The following is a 13,883-nucleotide window of genomic DNA, read 5'->3' as shown; positions in this document are numbered from 1 at the left end:
TTTTTGTGTATTTTTTTTTTTAAAAAAAACTGTAACTGAATGAAATATATTATGTGGGAATTTTGTTTTTAAAAAAGTTAATACAGATCCAAATTCGCATTAAGGAGTTGGGTTTAATCCTTAAATTTGGTGACTTTGATCCAAGTTATTTTGCTCTTTTGTCACATATAATTACATTCTTTTTTTAATATTATCTGATGTAATCTTTTTAGTTTTTAATTTATAAAATCATTTTTTGTTCCAATAATGCCCCTTATGACTTGAATCGTCCTATCTTTACCATAACTAATACGTCGTATTGGTACATATGAATTATCTATTGTATAGTTATAACATGAGCTACCTAATCAACATGTATCTCATTCTACTTTGGTACAATATATAACTCATCCATGGTATAGGTACAATATGAATCAGCTACCTATTCGGCAGGTATAACGAGATACACATGTGCTACTGGTATAATATGACTCATCCCCAGCCCTAGGTATATATTTTATATAGGTATTTTTATGGGTAGAAAACACTTGTCATAGGAATGATATGAAAATGCCTTGTAGGTGTTTATGACGACCCTTTTCTCATGATAGGCTTTTGAGCCTTGTGGTTGGAAAAATCGTAACTTTTTCGATCATGGCATGTGTTTCACTTGTTTTTGGCTTTTTGGGTACTTTTTTCCAAGTTCAAGTCTTTCTTCTGAGAGCAATTCTTGCAAGGATATTTTTTCACGTTTTAAGCTTACAACGGTAATGCTACCTAGGCAACAGGTAGGTGGTTTCCACCAGGTTCCTATAATTTGTATACTAAAAAAAAAAACTCTCCATTACTCTGATGCAAGAAATTTGTAGAGCTTGGGAATGAGCATGATTGTAGGAGTTGTCATGATTGCTGGGATGTGTTGCTTTGTTTTCCTTTTTATTTAATGGTACTGGAAGTAAATATGTTAAAAATGAAAGACATATCAATTGCTTATTTGTCTACACGCTAGCTTGAAGAATTTCTATTGAGAAGTTAATATTGATGTCATGCATCCATTATATCTTAACAAAATTGGACCTACATCGAAGAAGTCCTTCTGTTTTTTACATTAAGTATAATTATTTTTGTACTTGTAGATTAGATCATCCATAATTGATTAACTGCTTTCTACGACGAGTCCCTTCAATATAGAAAGCAGTTAATAAAAACATATATTTATTCCGCGAAATATCTTAATTGGTTAAGAATTTTTACCGCTATATCAAATCATTCAGTCTCTTCAAATATCGCTTAAAATGGTAACATTTTGCAAAGAGACATAAATTTACTTTTTATTATTAACTTCCACCTACTTGACAGTTGGAACATAGACAAAGGTTGTAGAAACCCCAGCTGATAGCTAACTTACGGCCACATCAAAGAAAATCATTGGTTTGCTTAAAAGCCACTCTAAAACAAATATATATATATATAAAAACTTACAAAGCAAGGATAGTGGTTATCTAATCTGTATCTCACTTATGCCTTTTCAGGCGAGTTAGGTTGTTCTATGACACTGCTAATGTCAACTCCATACAAACGTAATATGATCCATCACTTGTTTTTTCCTCATCTTCGCCAACCACCATATATACTTTTAATTATCTGCTTCAATTTTCTCTTCTGTAATCATGTCATTAAACGAATTTTTATTACACTCTATTTACCATCTGACAACGACCACAATTTAATCTTGACCGTCAGACTTTATTTTTATTGAAAAAGTAGAGATTGACTCAAGTATACATGTGTGGCACCTCTTTTTGTAATTAAGAAAAGTGTTAAAGTGCAGTAACTATTTTTAACTACTTGAGTTACAAGCTCCTTTCATTGATTATGTTTTAAGCTATAACTCGAGCTTAATTAGAGCATTCACAATGATGCTCTCTATTTCGTAGCTAAAATTTGGCTAAGAATATAAGAAAGCTATTTTAGGAGCTCTCTAAAATTTTTTAACTCCAATCATACTCTCTAATTTGGAGAGTCATAAATGCTATAACTCTTTTTTTATTGGTCAATTTCTATTAAAAAATAAAATAAAAAATAATTAGCATTAAATCAAGGTTTGAAATACTCATTAAATAAAGCAACATTAAATTATAGGGAGCCAGTAGGAATCCCTTCTCTCTCCTCAGATTTAGGCGCTCATAGATGACTCCCTATTTTAGGAGGTGGATGAGGAGCGTGATTAAAGTTGCATTTTTACTATGCCTCCTTAAAATTTGTCTAAGGAGGTGATTTAGGGAGCCTATTGTGGATGCTCTTAAGGAGAAATTTTTGTACATGACTGTACCACCACCATGTTAAAAGGGAAACCAACTTATGAAAAATTGACTTAAAATTCTTATTTTCATTAGTAAACATTCCAGACATATTATGCACTATCCTCCATATCTTTATTTGCATTCTTATTAGGCTTCAACAAATTTTTCAGTTGACTTGCACCCAATTTGATATAATTCTCCTGTTTATATGTTAAGACATAAGTACTTTCATTGATTAGTATGTCGACACACATGTCAATAGGTTTTTCTTAATTTTATTTTTAAATTATGTTATTTTTACATGTATATAGAATTTTTTAGACACGAAGTCTTATTATTATTATTTTTTCAATTATTATATTTAATTTTTTTTTAATACGTATTTGTCTCTTTAAAATGAAGTAGATGTGTTTTAACATAATTTGTTAAATAAGAGCAGTTTTGAGTTATTTGATGAATAAGCAAGTATGGTTCTATGGTAGCTTAACTATTTCACCCTTTTACTGATGAAAAGTCAGCGCACCAAACATTAGCTGAAGTGGCTGGCCTCATTCATTTATAGCATCTTGACACTTTATGCTTCACCATCTCAGGTTTGTTGAACAATATAGTTGTCCTAGGTAACCAAATTAATTTATACACTTAGAATATTCTTTTGGTTATTTATTATTTAATTTAGACGAATAAATATAATATTGCTCTCTTGATCTTGTTAAGAAGGGGATGTGGGAAACTCACACACACGGATACTATAGAGACTTGAACCTGAAACCATACTTAGGAGCGCACCAAAGACCTGTCAACTGTGCCAACCCAACTAACGCCTTGTATTTTCATGTTTCATGTTTTTTAAGAAGAATAAAAAATACTACGGAATAATTATTGCTTTCTCTAACTTATTATTATACACAAGAAAACAGAACAAAGCTTTATCTAATAAAATGTTTGTGACTTGTATTTAACTACACAGTATTGAAACACAATCATGTCCGCCCAACTGGAAGGCTGAGATCACATGGTCTGTCAAAGTGTAGTTGGGTCCACATCCACCAATGTCCTATTATTCTTCTTTATCTTTTGCCTCATTCACAATGCTAGCAAGTGGCCACCGTGCCTCCGCTAATGCTATTGCTTTGTACACTACAAATTTTAAAATTTTGCTTTCTTTTAATTAAGGAAGGCGCGGCATAAGAAGGGGTGCCACAAGTTCACAGCCGTCAAACTTGAAATTGCTTAAATCACTTGGTATATATATTATATTATAAAATAAATATATTTTTTTTCTTTCTAATTTCTACTTTGCGTTTTGAGTTTAATTAAGACCAGGTCAAACAATGGAATTTAGGGAATAAATAAAAATAAAGAAATGAATTATGCTGCAGATGCACTTGCTAATTGGAGTTATAACTTAGCTTTGGGAAGTTGCATCCTCGAGACCTCTACCTGGATGGGAAACATCCTTCTTGATGATCTACCGGGAATCGCTAGATCCCGTTTGATTCTTGTTGTTTAACTTTCTTTGTTGTTTGAGGCGTTTAACCCCCCCCATCTATCACCAAAAAGGAAAAAAAATTACTTTTAGAAACTTTATTTGGTGTAATTCGTTCACGTGTTATAAAATATGAAATATTTTTACTTACCACTTGAACACAAGATGTATCATCACCACCCGTTTTAATACTTGACACGTAACCATTGTTAACTTTTTTTACTTTGTATTTATTGACTCTTTATAAAATAAAGTATATATATCAAATACTAGTATACCTTAAAAAGTGGAAAATCTAAACCCTGTACCCCACTCATATTTTAACACATTGAAAAATTATATCGAGTGGTTGTATTCCAGTATCGCACTGTAATTTTTTTAAAAAAATTGGTGATTAGTTGTGAATAGATTGACATTGTCTTGCAATCCGAAATTGCAGCGCAGTTTGAACGGTGTAGAGCTCCTTGACATGGGTTTCCAAATCGTACCTCTACAGCTACTTGTAACTTACTAACTTCTTCAGATTCAACCAACCCAATTCCTTCTAATATTAGACATTGCATGATACGTGGGCAGGTTGCGAGTCTTTCTAATTTCAACTTGGTAAATAATTGGCAGATGCACATATGAGCAACTGGGTTCTGTCTCCACCAAACAAAATATTCCCCATTAATTTGGCTTAACAGCTCAGTTTATTCATTAATGCTTCCTTTAAGGCGAGGCTAAGGTTCTGGATTTGATGTTTCAAGGAGTTTGAGACAGGCAGATTTTCCATGGTAGAAAAAAATGTGTAATGATGGATAACTCAAAGCCACATTCTAGCAAAATATATGCATATTGTACACTAAAGGAAAAAAAAAAAGGTATATATACATGTGAGGAATTGTAACTTTTTTTTAAAAGTGGTTCGTAAATATGATACAAATAATATTAATTAAAAATAAATATTTAAGTGGGGGGATTTCTACAAATGCTATGAAGTGGAAGATGATAAATATATAATTAATTAAGGCCAAACACTAAAATAAGAAGATAAAAACAGAGTACCAAACTCAAGTACCCAAACGTGTAATAAGTGGGGAGATAGCTGCTGCACAAATAGTCTTCCCATTCAAGTAAAGTTAGTTGAAGTTGGCCACATTGAGTGAGAAAGTAGCCAACCTCTCTCTGTCTCTCTCTCTGTCTCTCTCTCTCTCTCTCTCTCTCTCTCTCTTCATCATCATGACCAAGAGACATAGTAAAAGAAAATTATAAATCCCACAAAAGGAGAAAGGTGGGAAAGAAGGAAAAGTAAATTCATACAAGCAAGAACCAGATTCAAAGTTGTAGAGTGAGAAGCAAAGGAAACAGAGAAAGAAGGTCATTAGCAACAATTTTATGTAAAAAGCTATGTCGAAAAGAAGCATGTGGTATAACAAAGGCGAGGGAGGCTAGAGCCAAATAGAAAGAGAAGCCCTTCTCTCCTCCTGCTTGCTCTTTCCTTTTGCTTGTAGCAGCTTTTTCTAGGGTATTTGGAAGCTGGGTTGGTCTTATAAGGTACAAATTAAATTATCTCAGTTTATTATCAGTTTAATTATCTTTATTTATTCAACTTTTTGGGTTTCTGTTAAATTTCTTGGAGATATAAATGATCTGAATTTTGAGGAATTTAATTTTAAGAATGAAAATAAATGGAAGCTTCTTTCTCTCGTGGAGCTAAAAAAAAGCCTTACTGTCAGAGCAATTGTCCTGTTTTTCTGAGGTAATTTCCTATGAATTCTTTGTTCTTGGGATCCCTCTTGAGTTCTTGTTTGTCAGATGTTGGTTCTTTGAGAATTATTGTCTTGTCTCGATACTTTACTTGTAGCTCCTCTCTCTCCGGTCTCTGTGTGTGTGCCTGAAAAAATTAAAATAAAAATTATATATATATATATATATATATTCTAGGTCTTCTTTGGTTTGTGTTTTGGTCATATCCCTACTACAAATATGGCGATGAACTGATTGAATGCACACAAATGACCTTTCATGGGTGTTTAACCATACAACTCTACTTTGTTCTCATATTTTTATTTGGAGATTAAATACGCTCTTATATTATTTTTAACCGGGAAACTGAGAGGCCTTTTGGAAGCACCAAAGTCAGGCCTGCCTTCTTATTCTAATGTCTACACAAGGATGTAATCTTCTTTTGCTTTGGGAGTTAGCAATCTGAGATAGAGAATGTTGCCGATCGATCTAGCAAGGTTCATCTTTTAATATTTTTTCATTTTAAGTTGATGAATGTTATGGAGACGAACTGATGGTTGATTTCGATAGTTATTGATGTCTTAATTATTAATTTGCGGGGACATTAAGCGTAAACAAAACAACCACAGAGAAACAAATGTCTATGAAAATAAGAGAGATGGTTTGTGTGACACATGCGTTCAATTCCTTTTTAAGTTAAGCATGTTTGATTGGTAAATGGGAAAATGCAACTTGCAAGCACCAGCAAATCCTGAAATGCTCTTTCATTTCCCTTTCAGGTAGAAACAGTAATGCTAGGAACATGGGAAAGAAAGGGAGTTGGTTTTCTGCCATAAAGAGGGTTTTTTCACCGCATTCCAAGGAGAAGGTAGTCAATGTAAGACAATAGTGGCTTAGTTTTTCTGTTTCCAATGGAGTTTTGTTGAATTATTTTACAATTTGTTTGGACTTCTCAAATAAGCAGATGATTCAAAGGTTAACCTTTTGTTTTAATTTTGATCTATATGAAATATTTTTCCCAAAATTTAAACTTTTATGTACCCCACACTAGATTCCACTGCTGGCTTAAATGAAGGTGTGGTGTTTTCGTATAAACTATGATGGTTTGTTGCATATGGTGATTAACAATCATAAATTCATACTAAAGAACCTCTGCTTAGTTTTACAATCATATGTTCAGTTCAGTTTATCATATGTTGGAAACAAAAAGAAATTTCAATATTATGGGAGTGGTATGCATTTTACTTAAATTTCCGCACTGCATGGTTAGTTTTTGTTGGAGCACAAAGGTTCAATTTGCTTTTAAAAACATGCAAAACACTTGCTAGTTCAAACTAATTCTCATTATTAATCATATTGCAGGGTTCAGAGAAGAAAAGCACAAAAGAAAAGAAGGGGCTTGGGAAACTAAAGCATGGAGAGACCAATTCATTCATTCCCCTGTTCAGGGAACCAAGCAGCATTGAGAAAATTTTTGGGGATTTTGAAAGGGAGCAGCAAAGAGTAAATTTTAGGCCTCCTACCCCCGATGAGCAACCAAAGACACCGCCTTTTGTGCCTCCTAGAGTTGCTTCACCCAGGGATCCTTCCCCAAGGGTTGGCTCACCAAGGGCTGCTTCTCCAAGGGCTCCTTCTCCAAGAGCTCCTTCCCCAAGAGCTCCATCTCCTAGGATTCTTCATCATCATAAGGAGATTAGATACAGACCTGAACCAACTCTAAGGAACCACCATGCTTCAGCTACTAAAATCCAAGCAGCTTATAGAGGTTATATGGTAAGCTCATACTTCCCATTGTTAGCATTCAAGGGTGGGGGATGTCTAGAGATGTGCAACGACAAGACTAGAAAATGTGAGAGTAGAATTCAATACAGGAAAATAGAATTCAATGCAAATATATGCCCTATCATCTGAAAAGCAAAATGTTGAGTTTTGGAGAATTTGTTAGGTAAAAGCAGTAGATTTTCCATTTTTCACAAAACGCAGCTGTCGGTATAATATAAGGTCCTGTCTAGAATCTTGTGTTTCGTTTGCTGACTGTATATCATGCAGTTGCAAATTTTATGTGCATAGTTATTCTTTAGAAGCACAATAACAGTTCAAAGTAATTGGTGTGCAAAAGGGTATGCAGGGGTAGGCATTTGTCTGGTCTGTTTCTTTTTGTCTATCTTACACAATGATAATTTATTCCAAATGTACATCATCTTACAGTAGAGTTGCAAATTTTAGTTGCATTTTGTCTATCTGAATTACTGTACTAGAGCTCATTCAAAAGGAGTTCTTCAAAAGGCTTTGATACCATGCAAAGTTATAGTAAGCAAGCTTTGACCCAAAAAAAACAAAATTCTTAAGCAAGCTTAATAGAATAGAACTACATCTGGGTCAAGTCTAGGTTTCGGTAACTACAAGTTAGGAACTGTGTGGGGCCCTGTTTAATGAACATACTCTATATTTATGAAAAAACTTCAACCCAGACGAGATAATGTGGTACTTGTTGTGCAGGCGAGGAGAAGCTTTAGAGCTCTAAAGGGTCTAGTGAGGCTTCAAGGAGTGGTGAGAGGACAAAATGTGAAGCGCCAGACATTGAATGCCATGAAATACATGCAACTCTTGGTGCGGGTCCAGTCTCAAATTCAGTCACGCAGGATCCAGATGTTAGAAAATCAAGCAAAACATCAAGGTCAATACAAGAATGATAAGGAAGTGGAAAGCACCTTTGGCAAATGGACCTTGAGCCAGGCAGTAAGTTCCCATTCATCTGTTTTTGATTCCATTCCTATCTGTTTTGGGATTCACCATTTGACCCCAGGATAGGAGGCATAGCATTTATTCAAACGTTTGGTTATGCTGTTTGAAAATTAGTTACTATACAAATCCATTATGGGTTTCCTTCTTGATGTAGTTTGGTTGTTCCAAAAGTTTAAGCTGTTAGCTAGGTATAAAGTGGCCTAAAAATATATCAAGAGGATCACATAATGCTACAGAGACACACACCCACACATTAACACTTCCTCTTTTGTGGGTATAGCCACTAATTTGTGACAAATGTGGACCTTACCCATGTACTTAGAACATAAAATACAAAATACAAGCTGTTATCACAAAGAACAATAGCTAAGTTCCTGGAAGAGTTTATGGGGAATGAGCCAAACATGTGTATCAAGCTGAGCACAGCGCAATGCACATTGATATAGCTCTCAGTTCAAAGAAAACTCTTCTTTGTGGTTATATTTCGAAAAGATCAAGTCAGCTCATTGGTTACTGTGTTGATTGTTATAGGCCTCTTGAATCTTCTATGACTTGTTATTTGTGTTATTCTATTTAATGAGTTTGAGTCTCTGAACCCTGCAATGGTGAATTCTATTTCAGTACGTTCTGACTTTCATGAATTATATGCTAGACAACAATTGTTTCCGAAAGCTTAACCTATTAGGGAAAGGGGAAATGTATATCAACCTTACACCCTCTCTCACATCTCTGATACCATGTTAGACTGTCACTGGCCCCAAAATCTTAAGCTGTTAGGGAATGGGCCAACAGTGTATATTAATCTCACATTATGAACCAATATTACTTCTTTAGGCTGCATTAGTTCTCTAGATAGATAAGTGAAATCGCCTTTTGAACTATGACACATTTGGACCCACATCATTCTAACTTTCTGAAGTGGAAAAGAAGACTACTCTACCTTTTCTACTAAAGAAAGCAGAGTAAAAATACTCTTTGCTGTTATGTCTGTCAAATAATTATGACATATCTTTAAAATTAAGTAATATTCCTAACAACTACTATAAAAATAAGTAATCCTAACAATCGGATGCACCGTGATGTAGTCTGAGACAGGCAATAATGATGAATGGGATGATAGTTTGCTAACTAAGGAGGAAGTGGAGGCAAGGTTGCAGAAGAAGGTTGAGGCAGTTGTTAAAAGAGAAAGAGCAATGGCCTATGCATACTCCCACCAGGTGATTCTTTCTCCACTAGTAATTCATGAGCTGCCCATCTTCACTTTGTGTTCAGATAGAAAAGAGAAATCTTAATTTTTATGTTAAAATTTCAATTTTCTATGGTATCAAATTTCAAGTACGAATCTGATAACTATGATCTTGTGTGTAAAATGTTAGACTTCAGAAAACTAACAGATGCAATATTAAAAGCGACATAGGTAGAAATTTGGAGTATACAAAAATACTCTTGACAATTTAGAAGAACTTTCACCTTTGAAGTATGTAACTTTATATCATATTTATTATTATGATCAAGATTTCCCTATTGAACAAGGTTTAACCCACCGCCTAAAAGTATTTTAATGGGTATACAATTTGTTCCTTGCAAATGATGGGATATAGTATATACTAGAATGAGAAATTAAAGCAGATTATTGCAATTGATGATTTTCTTATTTTTTGTGTGCGCCAAAAACAGCTGTTGAAAGCTACTCCTAAATCAGGTCAAACACCTGTAGCTGATATCCGGTCTGGGGGATTCCCATGGTGGTGGAACTGGTTGGAACGTCAGCTCCCCCCAAAAGACCCTCCTACAGAAACCAATGCATTGAAGAACTTTCAACTTACTCCTCCGAGATCACATTCAGAACTGAAGCCAAGCCCGGTGCCACAAGCAAGCAGTCAGAGGCAACATCCCTTTTTATTTGATAACAATCTGGACACGCCAAAATCCTCAAAATCAACCATAAATCTGACAACACTAAAACAAGCAGGAACCCCGCCTCCGATTAATATGAGTAGTACTCCACAAGCAAACAGCTTGGGGCTATCAAAGTACACAAGACGACCACCAGCTGGTGGAGCTGAATCCCCTTTTGGTTTTCCACTGAAGGATGATGATAGCCTCACAAGCTGCCCCCCGTTCTCAGTTCCCAACTACATGGCTCCAACCGTGTCAGCCAAAGCCAAAGCGCGAGCTGGTAGTAATCCTAGGGAGAGATTTGTGGGGACTCCAAGCAGTGAGTCCAAAAGAAGGCTCTCCTTCCCTTTGACACAAGGCATTGGGTCTTTCAAGTGGAACAAAGCTTCTTTTTTCTCTAATAATAAGGATTCCAGCTCTCAAAGGATTTTAGACAAGAACCAGCCCCTGCAATCTCTAGGAAATTTGAGCATAGATTCCACGGTTTCTATGCCTGCAGGAGTTGGAAGGAAGCCATTTAATAGATTTGTGTGATTTATTTTCCTGTACTTTTTAACCTTTTCTTCTATCCCTTACTGTGGTGTTTATTTTCCTTGATTGATTGTATGGTGATAGCTTTGAGTTGCAAAATAGTGATGTATAATAAATATATTATATATAGGAACTGATTATGGTTTGGATATTATTTGATGCAACGGAATTTGGGTTTTGATATCATGACAATTTTATTTTGTTTTTTCTTGTCTGGCTTTGCTTCAGTATGCTATGACTCTCTACGTAACAGCAAGACGAGGGCAAACACTACAGATCCTCTGTACCCTCTGTCTCGTAATATATCTAATTGTGACAATATGTTTCTCATTTAAGGCAAAAAGTCACTTTTGTCCTTGTGATTTACCACTTCTATTATTGAGGTCCCTTAGTTTCAATTTGATCATTTTTACCCCCGTGGTTTCAATTTAACCAAATTTCAGATTTTTGTTAAATTAGAGTGAAGGATGTTAGATGTTGAGAGGCATTTTGGTCCAAAAGAAAAGGCTGGAAAATTAGAAATTAGAGGATGTATTCAATTGAGATTTTAAAAGACTATTTTGGGATAACAAAGTCTTGTGATATTCAATTAAGACTATAATAATCTAAATAAGTCTTGTGGTATTCCAACAAGTTTTGGGTTCAATCAGAAATCAATCGGTCAAAGAAATTGGACACTTCAAGTTTGTACGAAGTTCATACTGTAAATGGAGTGGTTGGAATGTTGCAAAGTTTTAGTGATTGGATTTCACTAAAAACTCACCAAATGACTCCCATTATATTACGATGTTGCCCACGTTTTGGGCTCGATCTGAAATCAATTGGTAAAAAAAATTGGACACTTCAAGTTCATACTGTAAATGGAATGGTTGGAACATTGTATAGTTTTAGTAATTGGATTTCACTAAAAACTCACCAAATGAACCCTCCCATTATATTATGATGTTATCCATGTTTTGAGCTCAATCCGAAATCAATTCGTAAAAAATATTGGACACTTCAAGTTCGTACAAAATTCGTACCGTAAATGGAGTGGTTGGAACATTGCATAGTTTTAGTAATTGGATTTTACTCAAAATCCACCAAATGACTCATCCCACCAAATTATGACGTTGCCCAAGTTTTGAGTTCAATCCGAAATCAATTGGACACTTCACGTTCGTATGAAGTTCGCGCTGTAAATGGAGTGGTTGGAACATTACATAGTTTTAGTGATTGGATTTCACTAAAAACTCATCAAATGACTTCCTCCTATTATATTATGATGTTATCCACGTTTTGAGATCGATCCAAAATCAATTGGTCAAAGAAATTGGACACTTCCAGTTTGTACGAAGTTCGTACTGTAAATAGAGTGGTTGAAACATTGCATAGTTTTAGTGATTGAATTTCACTTTAAACTCACCAAACGACTTATCCAATCATATTATGATGTTGCCCAAGTTTTGGGTTCAATTGGTCAAAGAAATTAGACACTTAAAGTTCATGCCGTAAATGGAGTAGTTGGAACATTGCATAGTTTTAGTGATTGGATTTCACTAAAAACTCACCAAAAGACTTCATCCAATTACAATATGATGTTGCCCATGTTTTGGGCGATCCGAAATCAATTGGTCAAAGAAATTGGACACTTCAAGTTCGTACGAAGTTTGTACTGCAAATAGAGTGGTTGGAACAGTGCATAGTTTTAGTGATTGGATTTCACAAAAAACTAACCAAATGTCTCCTCCTATTATATTATGAAGTTATCCAAGTTTTGGGCTCGATCCAAAAACTTGGTTAAAGAAGTTGGTTACTTCAAGTTCGTACGAAGTTCGTACTGTAAATGGAGTGGTTGGAACATTGCATAGTTTTAGTGATTGTATTTCACTAAAAGCTCACCAAATGACTCCTCCAGCTATATTACGAAGTTACACAAGTTTTGGGCTTGATCCGAAATCAATTGGTCAAAGAAGCTGGCCACTTCAAGTTCGTACGAATTTCATACCTGTCAAGTTTTAGCTGTAAATCGATACCAACGTTCGAGTTTGGCAGAGCTTTAACCTTTTTCAAGACATGGAAGCCTTTTTGAATGGGCGGAATTGGAGCTTCTTTAGTCCGAAAGGCGTATGGTGGGTTTGATGTTTCGGGTTGGAACGCACTATGGTACTGTTTTGCTTGATCAGGGCTTTCTATAAATTTGTTGAGGTTTTCATATTTGTAAAAACCTGGACTCTGCTTGACTTGACTTATGCTTGAACCAAATTTGTAACGAGAGAAATTTCGCTTTGTATAACTATTTTCCTGAATCGAACTCAAATAAGAGATTTTGAATTATAACTTACTTGTTTCTTCTGGCTCAATGAGCTTTGGTTGCTTCAGCGTTTGAAGGCTTTTGAGATCAATTGATCGTTTTTAGTTTGTCAGTTATGACTTTGAGAGTTTTTGTCTTGATTGATTTTTTGGTTGTTTGTCTCTTGACCTGTTCACCTCCTCTCATATTTACAGAAAATGTTTGGAGTGGTGCTTCTAATCTTTTAATAATGGGTGGCAGATTTAAAAGAAAGATATTTTTATTATTTTTTAAATGCCCAGAAAAAAGGGGGATTTTATCTATTCTAGCAGAAAAGCCATCAACAGTCAGTTCTTATGGTGATTATTTCCTCGTTTTTCTTAAAAGAAAACCTAATCCCTTTTTAATCTTTTAACTGCCCTTTGTAAGAATGCAGTCTGCCATGATGGTTAGTGTGATTTTCCTGGTGAACAACTCCCTGCTCCATACTTATCTCTTTAGAAAATATAGTCTGCCTATCCCTTGGAAATGATTCTTGCAAAATTTTTCTAAATATAGAAAAGGACTTTGATATTTTTAGCTGGAAAAATTTCATAAAAGTCTTCCTTTTATTCCTGCCTTCATTAACTCTCTATCAGCTCCTCTGTGATAGTTGAGATTTTTGATTTTTTCAAAGTCAGGTAGTCACGTGGGCTTCTTTGAGAATAGATTTTGCAAAAGATCTGCTGATTGCACTATAGGTTTCGAGATCAATGGTGAGAATTTAGAAGCTGGGCCCAATCCAATTCTTTTTATAAATTTAATTGGTACTTCAATCTTTTATTTTTATTTTTCTTTAAAACTCTGCTATCTTTCAAAAAGACGTGGGCCTCTAATGTTGATTGGGCCGCTTTCCGAAGTCAAGGCCCAATCTTCTGTTTTTATGTTTTGTGGGCCT

General features: G+C 34.9%; 1 protein-coding gene across 6 annotated transcripts; it reads left to right on the top strand.

Annotated features, from left to right (window-relative positions):
• The first annotated feature begins 4,846 nt into the window (after positions 1–4,846).
• On the top strand, positions 4,847–10,860 carry IQD13 (IQ-domain 13). 6 transcript variants are annotated; one of them, XM_089047132.1, is made up of 7 exons: positions 4,923–5,307; positions 5,431–5,512; positions 6,279–6,367; positions 6,862–7,272; positions 7,999–8,238; positions 9,330–9,461; positions 9,922–10,860. In XM_089047132.1, exons 3-7 carry the CDS (start codon positions 6,302–6,304, stop codon positions 10,675–10,677), a joined length of 1,605 nt encoding a protein of 534 aa, XP_088903258.1. In that variant the 5' UTR covers positions 4,923–5,307; positions 5,431–5,512; positions 6,279–6,301; the 3' UTR covers positions 10,678–10,860. The 6 variants fall into 6 exon arrangements, with proteins under 6 accessions (XP_008222494.2, XP_008222492.2, XP_088903258.1 ...); XM_089047130.1 differs by having other exon boundaries at positions 4,943–5,307; positions 6,279–6,376; XM_008224272.3 differs by lacking the exon at positions 5,431–5,512 and having other exon boundaries at positions 4,847–5,307.
• Positions 10,861–13,883: the final 3,023 nt, after the last annotated feature.

The sequence above is a fragment of the Prunus mume genome, linkage group LG2 (genome assembly GCF_029339155.1).
Source record: "Prunus mume cultivar Tortuosa linkage group LG2, ASM2933915v1, whole genome shotgun sequence".
Classification (NCBI taxonomy): Eukaryota; Viridiplantae; Streptophyta; class Magnoliopsida; order Rosales; family Rosaceae; genus Prunus; species Prunus mume.
Note: the sequence above shows the minus strand (reverse complement) of the source record. Positions and strands in the feature narration are given on the sequence as shown.